This window comes from Antennarius striatus, chromosome 5, assembly GCF_040054535.1.
Source record: "Antennarius striatus isolate MH-2024 chromosome 5, ASM4005453v1, whole genome shotgun sequence".
Lineage (NCBI taxonomy): Eukaryota > Metazoa > Chordata > Actinopteri > Lophiiformes > Antennariidae > Antennarius > Antennarius striatus.
In genome coordinates this window covers 7,967,168-7,982,285 of record NC_090780.1, presented here as the reverse complement: position 1 = coordinate 7,982,285, position 15,118 = coordinate 7,967,168, and the positions used below count along the sequence as shown (strand labels likewise).

General features: G+C 41.5%; 1 protein-coding gene across 1 annotated transcript; it reads right to left on the bottom strand.

Moving 5' to 3' along the window:
* Positions 1 to 294: 294 nt before the first annotated feature.
* Positions 295 to 8,270, bottom strand: tarbp2 (TAR (HIV) RNA binding protein 2). Its single transcript, XM_068315735.1, has 7 exons — positions 8,064 to 8,270; positions 6,769 to 7,083; positions 6,552 to 6,621; positions 6,270 to 6,387; positions 5,900 to 6,027; positions 5,170 to 5,365; positions 295 to 2,265 (listed from the first exon to the last, which is right to left on the bottom strand). Exons 1-7 carry the CDS (start codon positions 8,114 to 8,116, stop codon positions 2,108 to 2,110), a joined length of 1,038 nt encoding a protein of 345 aa, XP_068171836.1. The 5' UTR covers positions 8,117 to 8,270; the 3' UTR covers positions 295 to 2,107.
* Positions 8,271 to 15,118: the final 6,848 nt, after the last annotated feature.

Genomic DNA, 15,118 nt, shown 5'->3' with positions numbered 1-15,118 from the left:
CAGCAGGAGTACTTGTCTTTGTGTGCTCGGTCATGCTGTGGATGTACTGTATTTGAGCTGTTAATGATAATAATAATAATGATTTTGACTGATTGTGTTCATGTATAGGTGAGGTGGTCCGGGCCAATTATGCAGATGAATGAAGAGCTCAGTGTGGACAGTGTTTTATGACCTACAACAACAGACAAGCCTCCATTTAAACAGATAACATTTTAATCACATGAAACCTTCAGCAGCTTCCTGTCCTGAAGAAGCTCCACATATACAAAGTTTGCATTTGCCAGTGATTGAGCTGCATACAAGATATTTTCAATAGGTCAACATATACACTGTATGTTCATGTCTTTATGATACACTATGTTGGCTTTATATGCATTAGAATGGTGATTCAGCTGGAAAGTAGAGCATAGCTAGGAATTCTACATAGTGACTCAGTGTGTACCCAGCTGGATTAGGGTCGAGTCCCCCCCCCCCTTGAACCTGCACAGGATAAGTAGTTCCAAAAATGAATGAATGACAACAGTTTATAGTTAAGTTTACAAAACATTTTTTATTGGAAACAAAGTGAGTTTCACATGAAGCTCACATTGTACCTCATTGTTTTTCTACTACACAAGGTCAGGATTTGCATCACCTAATAAGAGAGTTAAGTTTCTTCAGTCCAATAATCAGAACACGTATGCAGATCACCATGGTGAAGAGGTTTCATCATCAGTTTATACTAATACCAGTGGGAGGAGACGCACAAAACAAGGAGACTTGCTTTGTGCAAAATATGTCTTCTTTTTTTGGTATTTGTTGCCAGTGAGTGTAAAACATTGAATCAGCCATTCAACAAAAACACCAAGATGCACATCAATGAATCTGTACACAAAAACATAGCAGGTAGTTTGAGAACTGAACTGGAAAAATCACCAATTACAAATGACGTGAAAAAAACTCATAGTAATATTAACGGAAAAATTGCAGGGGTTTGAATAATGACTGAATTAATACTGGGTGAAACTCTTTCATGAGAGAAACGTTTTGTCAGAAGCCACACAGCTTTGTTCTCTTTTTCTTTTATCACAAGCATTGCTTCAGTTTACAATCAAATCAATTCATAGAGCTCTTCATGAAAAGATGGACCTATATAAAAAAAAATATGTTCAAGCTGTGATAACTTGCTGTTTGCACAGTCCAGAGTCAACAAACCAACAATCCATCCATCTTATACTTAATTATGTTTTTTTCTTTAATATCTTTGCGCTCCGACAAAAACACAGAAAAGAATTTTAGCATTTGTGGATGTGTCTACAGTCTACAGAGACATAAACACAATTCATCGATAATCTTTTGTCTAATAACACTTGTCTTGACTTCAATTTCATAGAAAAATCCTAAGAGCGACACAATTAGGAAGAGTGAATTCACAGGTCTGAGTTCATGATGCTAAAGATGAAAAAGCTAACATGGTGAATTTCCCTGTTGATTGAAAACTCAATCAACAGGGAAAGAAAAAAACATCCAAAATCAAAATCTTAAGGGCCAAACATTAAGAATATCACATAAAACCGTTTGGGGTTTCAGGGGTTCAAATATTTAAAAAAAATCCTGTCTTCAATATTCATGATCTTGTAAGGAAACAGGGCAGTCTATAAAATAAATATCCTCTTATGCAGATTCACTGGAGTCCTTTTTGCCTCACATTTGCACATGGCTGGGAATCTTTTCCACTGTTCATCCATGAGAGATGAAGATTGAAGAACTAGACTTGGCAATTCCATATTCCAATTTCTTTAATACCAAAAACAACCTTTGCACATTTTTGCATCAGAATATACCTGCAGGTATTTGACGAATTGCTACAAAAGCACCATTTATGTCAGACTTCTTTTTTCAACTTTTAATTTCTGGAAAATACATTTATGCGGGGATTTCAAAATACTTTCTGCAAAATTTCAAGTGCATCAGTTTTGGGGCAACTAAGAATTCAATTCCAACAATTAAAAAGTGGAAAAAGCTCCAAGGGTTCATTCGGGGACAGACTTACTTCCAAAATCTGAGGTAATGTGTTATTTGAACTGCTCAACGTCTCCTGCTCAAGTCTGCAGGGTGCAACACATCATCACTTCCCTCCGGCCATGATTTTTAAGTACTGCAGTGCATTGTGGGCAGCACTGGCTCGAGCAGCATCTATGTTTGAAGCAAAGCCGTGGCACACTGTGATGGGTTGCGTGGATAGCTCCACTAGACACTGGCAAAGACCACTCAGGCTGCGCTCTTCTGAAAAAAACAACAACAAAAATATTTGGTTTTGTTATTTTTATTCAACAGCTGAATTCAGCAAAGCTTTGACAGTCAAATAAACGTCAGTTTGGAAATTTCTCAACAAACTGAAATTTAATGAGGGAATTAACAGATATTCTCTTCTTAAAATGTACCAGTGACTATTTTTACTGTAAATGCTTTGAGTAACACAGAGCCCAGCCATAGTTTTTTTCAGTCCGAACATTTGCATCTCCTGTTTTGTCTGCAGCTACAGATTATTTACAGGTAAATCTTCTTTTGCTTTCGGCTTTTCCCTTCAGGGGTCGCCACAGCCAATCAGTTGCCTCCATCTTACCCCGTCTTCTGCATCCTCTTCTCTCACACCAACTACCTTCATGTCCTCTTTCACTACATCCATAAACCTCCTCTTTGGTCTTCCTCTAGGTCTCCTGCCTGGCAGTTCAAAACTCAGCATCCTTCTACCGATATATTCACTATCTCTCCTCTGGACAGGTCCAAACCATCTCAGTCTGGCCTCTCTGACTTCTCCAAAACCTCTAACATGTGCTGTCCCTCTGATGTACTCATTCCTGATCCTATCCTTCCTGGTCACTCCCAGAGAGAACCTCAGCATCTTCATCTCTGCTACCTCCAGCTCTGTCTCCTGTCTTTTCTTCAGTGACACTGTCTCTAGACCAAACAACATCGCTGGTCTCACCACAGTTTTGTACACCTTTCCTTTCATTTTAGCTGAAACTCTTCTATCACACATCACACCTGACACTTTCCTCCACCCGTTCCATCCTGCCTGTACTCGCTTCTTCACCCCTTTTCCAGACTCTCCATTGCTCTAATTATGGTGTTCCAGGTAAATGAACACCATAATTATAAATAATTATTATAAATAAATTATAATTATAAATCTCTTACAGATGTCTTTCTCTACACCCACATAACCGGCCAGCTTTAAGTCCTGCTCCATCTTGATCTGCTGTCCACACATTAGAATGTATTAATAGGTGGCTTATATCTTCATGATCTCAGTCAGATACAGTGGTACCTCTACTTACGAACATCTCTTCATACGAAATTTTCTACTTACGAAACGCCTCAACAGGAAAATGTTTCCTCTTGTTACGAAAGAAATTTCAGAATACGAAAGGTAAAAATGCAGTTTGGGCTGCTACTCGCAGCTCCCACAGGTTCCTGAACGCAACATTCTTATAGCTGCTCCGCCATTGGCTACTACCTAGAATCTTCCTAGCATTCCATTGGCTAAGAGGGACCTCTATGTGTAGGTAGATAGGTGTCTATGCAGCATCCCCGTAATTCGGCCCTCGACCCATGACGTGTTTTGATAGTTTTACGTAGATAATTTGCGAAAAGGCAACTGTAATTTTTAATGACCTCGTGAGGGAAAGTCGGCAAAAGAACACCTGGAGTTTAAGGCATCACGTGAGTGGTTCGAGAAGTTCAAAAGGAGGACTGGAATTCACTCTATTGTTCGGCATCGTGAGGCAAGTAGCACATGAACCAAAGAGGGTAAAAAATAATGAGGACGGCAGTTAAAAGGTAAATGACCATCATTTTTATTCGTTATTCTTTGTTTTTACATTACGCACAAATCTCATTTATTGTGTAATGATCCAATTGTAACACCCGATGTGTCGGGTGTTTTTGCCGAACATACATGAATCACAATGTACGTTTGACACATCGTGTCAATTCGTGATGACACGCCCCCCTTAGCCGTCACTGGTTACAGGTGATCACGCTACACCGATTAGCCTACCTGTGCTACATGGGATTTTGCACACTCAGTAGTCGATTCATGCCTGTCATGATGGAACGTCATCTGATTGCTTTTTTAATATCTTAATTCATAGTAACTATGTTGAGCAAAAAAATAAAGTGGTCGGACGAATATGTGCAACGTGAATTTACATGTACTGTATAACGGAACGTGATGGGAGTCAGCGTTCTGCATGATTTCCAATGTCAAGTTAGCAACTCTAGTCTCGCATTAGCAAAAATAAAGGAACACTTCCTTAAGCTGCATGGGAAACAAAAGAAACAGACTTTGCTGTGAAAATGACATAACAGTAGCACTTGCCAAGGTGAAGCCACGCATATCTGAACTGGTCTCTCAATAACAACAACAGAAGTCACACGGATTTGTAGGTAGGTCATTTCATGTGAGTTCATGCACTGTCTTGGTTTTGTTCTTTGAAAAAGGTGACATTAATGCACAATTCACTAAATACACCAGAAAAAACGCACCTAAAAGCATTTAATTTTCTCAATTTCTTATAATCCAATGTGCCTTATAAATGAAAAAAGTTTTAAAATAGACCATAGTTCTCAGATGTGTTTTATAATCCAGTGCACTTTATAATCCAGTGCGCTTTATAATCCAATGCACTTTATGTATGAAATAATTTTTTTAAAAATAGGCGATTCATTGAAGGTGCGCCTTATAATCCAGTGTGCCTTATATAATGTGGAAAATACTGTACTTATGTCTTAAATTTGAATTAAAAAAATGTTTTTTTTAACTAAAGAAGGGTTCGGTGAGTGAGCAAATGAAACCGGCAGGGTTCGGTACCTCCAACAAGGTTAAGATCCACTATGTTAGAGGCAGCCGCGCCAAACAATATTCTGCATTTACTATGAACTCGGTGTGAGCTCAAAATTCAAAGTGTTTATTTTTATATGTACAGTATGGAAACATGTTTCCCCATACAATGAAACTCTTACTTTACTCTCTGCAGAGTGCCTACGAATAAAAAGAAATATAAAATAGAAATTTTAAAAAATTACAATTGAGCAATAGACCTCAACTCATTCTTTACATTTTCATGCTCCTGGATAAAACGCAGCTCGTGTGCAAATAGCTACTAATGCTACCTGTGCGCTCACCTAGATCCAGGTAGCTGATGTCAAAGCGCTGCTCCATAGACAAGTCACTGAGCAAAGAGCAGAAATTGGAGTCTGCGGGAATTCCTAGAGGGTGGCTGCGGAGCTGTAGAATCTTCTCTCCAACAGAGTTACGCAGAGAGTCCCACGTACAGCTGAAGCCTTTACTTTTCCCCAACTCTACCCGGCTGCCCATGTGCTGTTTGTGCAGAAAAGACGACATCCGTTAAACACCTTTGTATGGCTATTATATTAAACACTATTATAATCCATACAAGATTCATAAAAAAGCATGCAAATTCTTTTAGGATGGGTTCTGTGACAAATTTCCTAGATTTAGTATCTAGTACAATTTGGGCATCTTATATGCATCTTATATCCTTCAGGAGCTTGTCTTTAAGGCCTTGAATCATTTTGAAACTGCAGAATTGTAGCATTTTCTGTTGCATTTGTGAAAAACTGGTATGTACTGTACATTGTTTAGCCAGTTTTAATATTTGGATTTGTTTGATTTATTTATTGATTTATTGCTGATTTATAGTAACTATAGGAAATGTATACTCATGCTTTGCACAGCAGTCCAATCAGGGTTTGCATGTGAAGATCAGGTGAAAGCATTGATTTTAGTTACGTTACACAACATCGTGCATCCACTCCTATAATTTGCAGAATATTTCAACATACAGAATCTCTCAGACTGATGCACAGATTAAAGTTTCTGTGTGTTTCTAACCACATTGAAGGTGTCATCTTCAGCATCAGCATCGTTGCTGGTCCTCAGGTCCACTGGGACATCATGGATACGTGATAACATCTTAGCTGCTGCATTCCTTTTTGCTAGCTTCTTGGAGGTTCCGCTTCCTGATAGGTAACAGGAAAGTGAGTCATGGCCACTGATAAGGTGTCTGATTTACTGATATTCACCCAAAGGCTTTGTAAAGCACAAGCAAAAACAGCTCGCTTGATGCATGCTTTAATTTAGCCTCACTAATATGTATAAATAGGACATTAATATTTGTAATAGACACCTGTTTAAAATGCAGGTCATTGAGAGTCCAAAATTGCAATATAACTCTGCATAAGGTAGATAAACATGACAGTACCAATTTCAACAAATCTCTCTACTCTGCAGGTCATGGTGAACTCTTTGCGATGTGCTGGGCCCGACTCCTGGGTGACTGTGTACTCTGGCAAACGCCATCCTTTCTGCACCACCAATTCCTACCACAGAAATGTACTTAGGTGAATACAGCCTACACCAACAGACTCTAAAGAAATGATCAGAAATGTCAAACTGTAAATGGCTGACTAAGCGATGACAGAATTTTTTAATAAACAAGTCAAAAAAACAACAACAGCAAAAAACTGAACATCCAGTTATTTACTTGCAGAGCTCCAACAGGGTTGCATTCAGACTGCTGAGAGGAGCCAGAGGTCTTCATTTCTGACTGAGAGCTGCACAGATGAGACAAAACAAACACAGAAGCAGAAGAAGCAACTCATAGTTCAATCTTAGATTTTATTCAGCTGATGCTGAAGCCACATTAGCCAGTGTGTCAACTGTGCAAGAGCAAGTGTAAAGAAATTCAACAGAAAACTGACCTGTCTTCATCAGTTGTCACATCTACCCTGATAAACCCGTCTACTCCAACAACAACTCCGACGGGACCTCCAAAACCTCCCTTGAGCATCTTCAGAGCAGCCTCAGCTGCTTTGTGCTTGGCTGCCTTCTTGCTGGGCCCTTGACCGGTGCAGCTGATCTCCCCAACAGAGACACGGAACGTGAAGTTGGGCTGGTGGGCCTGTCCCTCGGCCTTCAGCAGGTCATACACTGGGGTCTTGCCTATCCGCGTTCCATACTCCTGCAGCAGACTGATGGGCGTCTTTCCGGGATTCACAGCCAGCATTTGCTCAATACTAAATGAATAGACAGAAGCATAAAGATTATTTACAAAAGTATTTGGAAGATTGTGTTCCAGTCAAGAAGCACTGTTCAGATCATTCACCGTTTCCCATTGACTGACACTCTAAATGTGGCGGGACGGGGAGATATCTGTCTACTGACACTAATCACTGTAGTTCATGCAGTTCTTTTAACATATCAACAATCAAATTCATTTCTTCTTTGTTGTTTAAGTGAAGTCATCAAATGTATTCTGAAGCCCATCCATATGTCTATCTGGTTCAGCCAACTTAAGTCTATGAGCAGGAAATAGGTGATGCATTTGTGACACAGGGAGACTTGTGGGCGGCAGCGGCTCATCCAATGTTCCAACATCTGTGGTTCGATTCCCGCTCCTGCCCGGTCACTTTGGAGTGTGAGCGACACTGGGAGGCGTCAGCTCACCTCTCGAGCACTGCCGAGGCGCCCTTGAGCAAGGCGCCGTCCCCTTTACAAGTTGCTCATTAGAGGCGCACCACGACAGAGCTGCCCGCCTCTCTACCCCCCACCCCCACACTGCATGTCCACAATCCTCTAACTTCCCCTCGGGGATTAATACAGTTAATAAAGTTAAAATATTCCAGCCCAGTGTTTTCAACTTTGAAGCTGTTAATAAAGGTGTAGTTTGAGGTGCTAATGATTCCATTTTGATGCAGTACCGTGTATTTCTATTTTACTAATCGTCCAACCTAAATCGATCACTGACGGACAAACTTCACCCTCAAACAGAGGAGGGTTCTGCAGGTCACTTATGAACACAGCATATCAGTTATTTACAATACACATAAACAAACACATATTTAGAAACGAAAACTTCTTTGTACTCATGACAAGTCGTGGCATTGGCCAGGATTGGAGGCAGCGGTGATGTTGAGGTATGACAGACAAACTGAATGAATCAAATGGTCCCTTTGTAGCTCCTGTGCTAACTAACGTTAAGATAGCTTAGCTTCACCTGGAGCACCCGGAGCTTCTCTTCCAGCTGTCCGGCGCTGTCTCGTCGTTCATTCCCTATTTCACGCGAACAGTGCCGATCGCTTTCGGATGGTTAATCCTCCAAAGAAGACAGACAGCTGCTCGCGTCTGACGGTGTTTTTCAGACATGTGAAGTGCAGACAGACCCTGTTTTGCTCTCAGATAAAATGCACAACTGTCCTTTAGGTGCACAGTTATGACGTAGCCGGAGTTCCATGAAACTCGAACTCTGATTGGTCCGAAGCTCTTTGGGTTCGTTCGTTTTGAACACAGGAAATTACCGGCGACTGTGTGGAACGATTGTAACTCCCCCGAACCTCTTCACGAGATCAAGAAGGTTCGGTTGTAGATTAATTGAAGTTGTCCTTCTGGAGATTCTTAAAAAAAAAAGAAAAATTATGATGTATAATAAATTATAGTGTCACACATTCATACACTACACACAACGTTACACTCTCATACACTATAATTAACATTTGTGAGCTGCAGTATGGTTTCACAGACAGACAGACAGACAGACACTTTATTAATCCCAGAGGAAATTGCACATATCCACTGCTCAGGCATTACATGATGAATACTGGATAAAAAAAGAAACACTGACACCAAAGGACATAACACAAGACATACACTACACTAGCCCAGAAAAGAACTGTGGTATTGTATGAGGAAGTCTGGAGTGGCAGAGAAGTTTGTGAGAGCGGTGCAGGACATGTGTGAGGACTGTAAGACAGTGGTGAGGTGTGCTGTAGGTGTGACAGAGGAGTTCAAGGTGGAGGTGGGACTGCATCAGGGATCAGCTCTGAGCCCCTTCTTGTTCACTATGGTGATGGACAGGCTGACAGATGAGGTTAGACAGGAATCTCCATGGACTATGATGTTTGCAGATGAAATTGTGATCTGCAGTGAGAGCAGGGAACAGGTGGAGGAGAAGCTAGAGAGGGGGAGGTTTGTCCTGGAAAGGAGAGGAATGAAGGTTAGCCGCAGTAAGACAGAGTACATGTGTGTGAATGAGAGGGACCCAAGTGGAAGAGTGAGTTTACAGGGAGAAGAGATCAAGAAGGTGGAGGATTTGAAGTACTTAGGGTCAACAGTCCAGAGCAATGGAGAGTGTGGGAAAGAAGTGAAGAAGCGTGTACAGGCAGGATGGAACGGGTGGAGGAAAGTGTCAGGTGTGATGTGTGATAGAAGAGTTTCAGCTAAAATGAAAGGAAAGGTGTACAAAACTGTGGTGAGACCAGCGGTGTTGTTTGGTCTAGAGACAGTGTCACTGAGGAAAAGACAGGAGACAGAGCTGGAGGTAGCAGAGATGAAGATGCTGAGGTTCTCTCTGGGAGTGACCAGGAAGGATAGGATCAGGAATGAGTACATCAGAGGGACAGCACATGTTAGAGGTTTTGGAGATAAAGTCAGAGATGAGATGGTTTGGACATGTCCAGAGGAGAGATAGTGAATATATTACGGACAACCTAACGGACAGACCCCAGTACGTCCGTATGGGGGACTGTTTGTCTTCTATGGTGACCAGCAGCACGGGGGCACCACAGGGGACCGTTCTGTCCCCCATTCTCTTCACCCTCTACACATCAGACTTCAAGCACAACTCGGATACATGCCACATACAGAAGTACTCCGATGACACCGCGATAGTGGCATGTATCTGGGAGGGTGATGAGGGGGGGTACAGGGCATTGGTGGCTGACTTCGTGGAGTGGTGCCAACAGAACCAGCTCCAGCTCAACGTCTCCAAGACAAAGGAGATGGTGCTGGATTTCCGGCGGGCACCTCCCTCTCCACAGCCAGTGATCATCAAGAGCAGTGAGGTGGAAGTGGTAGAAAACTATAAGTATCTGGGACTGCAGCTAGACAGCAGACTGGACTGGTCACTCAACTCCAACTGTGTGTACAAGAAGGGTCAGAGCAGGATGTACTTCCTGAGGAGGCTGGCCTCCTTCAACATCTGTCCTGAGCTCCTTCTCATGTTCTATCAGTCCATAGTCTCCAGTGTGCTGTCATACGCCATTGTGTGTTGGGGTGGGGGGGGCCAGGAAAAGAGATATGGACCGTCTGAACAGACTCATCCTCAGAGCGGGCTCAGTGGTCGGGCTGAGCCTGGACTCTGTGGATATTCTTCTGGAGAGCAGGACCATGTCTAAAATTAAGGTTATCATGAACAACACCAGGCACCCCCTACACACCACCTTCTCCCAGCAGAGAAGCACCTTCAGCGACAGACTGCTGTCACACAGCGCCTCCACAGAGAGGCTGAGGTCCTCCTTCGTGCCCCGTGCCATCAGGGGGTACAGTGACTCTCTCAGGAGGAGCGGGGGGGAGGTGGCGAGGTCAGCACGGGGTTGAATGGATTTAATTTAATTTAAATTTAATTTAATTTTATACTGTTTATATATATATATATATATATATATATATATATATATATATATATATATATTTTTTTTTTTAAATTTTTTATACTGTTTTATATTTTAATTCAATTTTATACTGTTTATATTTTAATTTTATACTGTAATTAATAAAGTATCTATCTATCTATCTATCTATCTATCTATCTATCTATCTATCTATCTATCTATCTATCTATCTATCTATCTATCTATCTATCTATCTATCTATCTATCTATCTATCTATCTATCTATCTATCTATCTATCTATCTATCTATCTATCTATCTATCTATCTATCTATCTATCTATATTGGTAGAAGGATGCTGAGTTTTGAACTGCCAGGCAGGAGGCCTAGAGGAAGACCAAAGAGGAGGTTTATGGCTGTAATGAGGGAGGACATGAAGGTAGTTGGTGTGAGAGAAGAGGATTCAAAGGACAGGGCTAGATGGAGGAAATTGATTCGCTGTGACGACCCCTGAAGGGAAAAGCTGAAAGGAAAAGAAGAAGGTATAGCCAGTGATTATGCTTGAGTCATATCATTGGTTTTTATTTAAAAACAACACTTTTGTTTGGCCGGTGTTTTCGTCCTCAATATCTGTGTTGTCGTGTGGATGAAAGTCGTAACCACAACAAAAAGCCTCGCCATATTGTTCACGTGATTCCTTCTGGCAGATGCGCCGTGATTGGTTCGGCGCCGTGATTGGTTGGGCGCTTGATTGACAGGTAGTGGGTGGAGTTAAAACGTGACAGGGTGAGGTTTTCAAATGAGCTTAACCAAATACAATATATAGGTGGAGAGATAAAATCAAATGGAAGGTATTCTATGATTATTATTACTGCTGATCAAAACGGCCAGCTATCAAAACGCACCTGTCAAAAAAAAAAGAAAAAGAGTTTTTATCATTAGTTGTTAACTCGTCTACTTTTGAGTCATAGTCGTTTGTCGTGACTGATGTTATGACCACAGGTCACCGGAAGATGGCGACACACCACTAATGATCTGCGCGTCCGCCTTCCTCTGAATCGGTGCCTTGTACTGCGGTGCCTTGTGCAGACCGGCACCTGTCTCCACTTGTTTTACTGTATTGTGTACATTATATAACCAGGACATCTCTTTTACAAGAGAGTCTTGGAGAAGGCGGCAGCCAATCACACGAATTAAAAGGCAACACATGTAAAATGCTTAATTAAAATCCACAATAAAAAATAATAATAAACCATTCATACAGTACATAGAGAACACTCAAGAAAAAGATACAGAAAGCACATGCATGTTAATTTCAGTCATCACATTTTTCATGCTGCTTTTAAACTAACATTAACACAGAACCAGATAGATTTGGTAAACTGATTTCCTAAGTGACAAAAATCTCTGAACCCTATTTAAATTTAATAGGGATTGGAGTAAATGTGGCCTAGCTGTTCAAGAAATGTACACAGATATTCCTCTTCATGGTAACAGCAAGCATCATCTGAAGCTGACATGCATCACTATATATTGAAAATCTAAATATCAAAACGCACAGCTGATTATCACGGTTAATATTAGTATAAAATTCAATGAAGCTGGAATGTATACTTTACAAGATATGCTGCAGATACAGTTTCATTTACTGTTGGGTGGATGACAAACAAGGTGCTCTACATAAGAACATCAAGTACACAAATAGATAAACATTTCTTATGCTCAGTTAAAAATTAAAATGGTGCAGAGTGGTGTTGAAATAAAATAACAATAAATGCGAAAATACAGTATATTTATCCAGCCATAATCAAAATTCACTCTTCTTTTATACAGTGAAGGGGAAGGAATTTTTTCATATATTCATAATCTAGGAAATCAAAAACAAAACAAAGAAGATCGTTATGTAGTTAAGAATAGTGGTGCCTGAGAAAAAAGAATGCTTACAAATGGAATTTCAGTGGTTCTTTGCTTAGTTTGGATGATCCTTTTGCCGTGGTGTGCAGACCCTTAAAAACATTTGAACCAAGAAGCACGGAGCCTGCTGCACAACCAATTTAGCAGAACTTCCATGAAATGTTTCAGTACATTTTCCATCAATTCCTTTGTTTCTGTGGCTTGACAATTAATCCCTTAACGGTTTGCTCATAAACCCCTGCTGGCCACCACTGAGAAGTTTTGATGCTGATGGCTTCATTTGCTGGCATCATTGTGTCAACATGCATAAGTCCATTTAGCCAAGTGCAACACAAAGATACTCACAACAACGAGTCAAGTTGTCTCCTGTCTGAACTCCCAAAGCTACAATCCGCACACCCTAACTGACCTGTGATCATTCATGCCTTCTGCATTCATTTGCTATGTTTGCTGGGCCTTTATTTGTTCAATCTCCGACAAAAAGAAATCAGACATGAATGCCACCTTAGCAGTTGCACCCCAAAAGCATATCCAAAAGCATATGCACCCATAGACCCACACAAACTTTCCTTGTCCTGTCCTGGCTCTATGCATTAGTGTGTGTGGTTCTTTGGTTGCCAAAATCATCAGCAGATATCTTCAAGCATGGATCTGCATGAATGCTCTTTTTCCCTCCTTCCACAATATGATGTGTTTCCTTTTTTGTGTGTGTTTTGATCCCTCTCATGCGGCCAAGCTGTGCTGTGGTGAGGCGCGGGTTCGAGTGGCGCTCCTGTGTTATTTTTGGCAGCAGCAGTGGTTGGTGGCTGTTGAGGAGAGAGGAGACAGAAGGGGGTTAGTATGAAGCCCAAAAAACCAGAAACTGTTTAAGGGATTTCTGTCTGAAGGAATTGCTTTGTAATGATGAGAGACTCATCATGAATGTGTGTGTGTGTGTGTGTGTGTGTGTGTGTGTGTGTGTGTGTGTGTGTGTGTGTGCACCCCTGCATGGATGAACTCACACACATGTAGGAAAAGACTGGCACGTACAGTAGATTTGTACTTCTAACACTTCCAGATCACCTCATACTCGTCCTCGCTGATAGACCACACACCCAGATCAGCCACATTGCTCAACATAGTTTTTATAGCATCCGTTGGTAAAGGACTTTCATTACCAAAGAATATTTAGCCTTATTTATTTTCACCGTCACATCCTCTGTTCCTCCTTTGTCAACCTTTTTGGTGATGCTAAATCCTCTCCATGGGAGTCAGTCTGAAATGTTCTGCCTGCTCAGACAACATGCAGCGTCAGACATTCACGCTCCTCCCTCCACGCTTCTGAAAACACCATTTGAAAAAGATTTTCTCCATCTCTATTCTTGGCTCCAGATCAAGAGAACATTATTACTGTACTTTATTTATTTATAAATCGTGGCGGTAATGCGTGTGAATGTATGTGTGCATGCACGTCCGTGTGTGCAGCTGAGTATGTAATTGTGTGTGTGTGTGTGTGTGTGTGTGTGTGTGTGTGTGTGTATGTGTGTGTGTGTGTGTGTTAACCCACAGAGATATTTCAATTTCTTCAGAATATTAAATAAACATCCAGCAGCAGCAGCAGCTTCAGTGGAACGCTGCCTTCCAGTGGGTTTTGGGTTGGATGGGTGGCGGTGCTGGTGGTGAAGGGGGGAGAGGGGGTTTGTGGCCGTGGCTCTGGGGGGGTGAGGCAGCTCATGGTCAGGGCCCCCGCCGGACACACTGGCGCCTCGCGCTGGAGGACTTCTGAACCACCACACTCCTCCACCAAAACCCTGCCAACCCTGGCTCCCTGCTCGCAATCCAAATCATTCAGTTGTCTCTCTGCATTTGACACTCCCTCCCTCTCCCCCCCTCCCTCTCTCTCTCTCTCTCTCTCTCTCTCTCCCTCCCCCTCCCCCCCTTCCATTCTGTCCTTCCTGACTCTTTTTTCTTCCTTCAGTTTCTTCATTCCGTTGATCAAAATCCAGATTTATTTGCCATTTGGCCTCCTCTCCTTTCTCAATTACGCTTTCTCAATGCTTTTAGTGGCAAGTCATCCCAGTTGTGCTTTCTCTACCTTTTCTCAGGAGGATTTTTACATTTTTGCATATTTGCCACCCATTTTCTGCACTCTCCCTCTCTCAGATCACTTCGCTTAAAATGTTCCAAGGAAGTATTTAGTGGCTTGAATTTTGAGCAAAAAAGCAAACAAGATGGGTTTGGGCTTAATGTCAGTCAGAATGGCATCAAGATAGTAAGCAGTTTCAAAAGGAAAGAACTGTTAATGGGCATTTGAGACATTTGTAAGGGTATTAGGGTATAAATGGCCAAGTTTCAGTCCAACCATGCCAAAAACTTCTATGGCAACTCTTTAAAAAAAAAAAACCCCGTGTAAAATGTTAAGTATTTCATCTGTGCTCTTTGTGGTCCTTCTACAGCCCCATTCTGATGGCCTTAAATCTGAAACCTGGAAAATAAATCTTACTAGATTGTTTCATGATGATAAATAGTTTTGATCACTGAGAAAGAGCCAAAAAATTGACTTTTTTTCATCCACGTCGTATGGGCACGTATTCCAAACTACTCCTTCTTGTACCTAGTGCTGCGTATCATTGAATTATGGATGTCAAACATCTTCTCTTAAGTGGAAATGCATCTTTATGTGTCACCCATGCAATTTTCTTAACTTCATTTTACCCTGGAAGCAATTTGTCATCCGGAGGCCATTAAATGGGAAGCATATTATCTTTTTA

Excerpts from the sequence above, each read along its gene's own strand:
- tarbp2 (XM_068315735.1), bottom strand. The coding sequence starts at position 8,116 with ATGAACGACGAGACAGCGCCGGACAGCTGGAAGAGAAGCTCCGGGTGC. Across the intron at positions 6,622-6,768 it reads GTGACAACTGATGAAGACAG|CTCTCAGTCAGAAATGAAGA; the intron begins GTCAGTTTTCTG and ends TCATCTGTGCAG. Across the intron at positions 6,388-6,551 it reads ACCCTGTTGGAGCTCTGCAA|GAATTGGTGGTGCAGAAAGG; the intron begins GTAAATAACTGG and ends TTTCTGTGGTAG.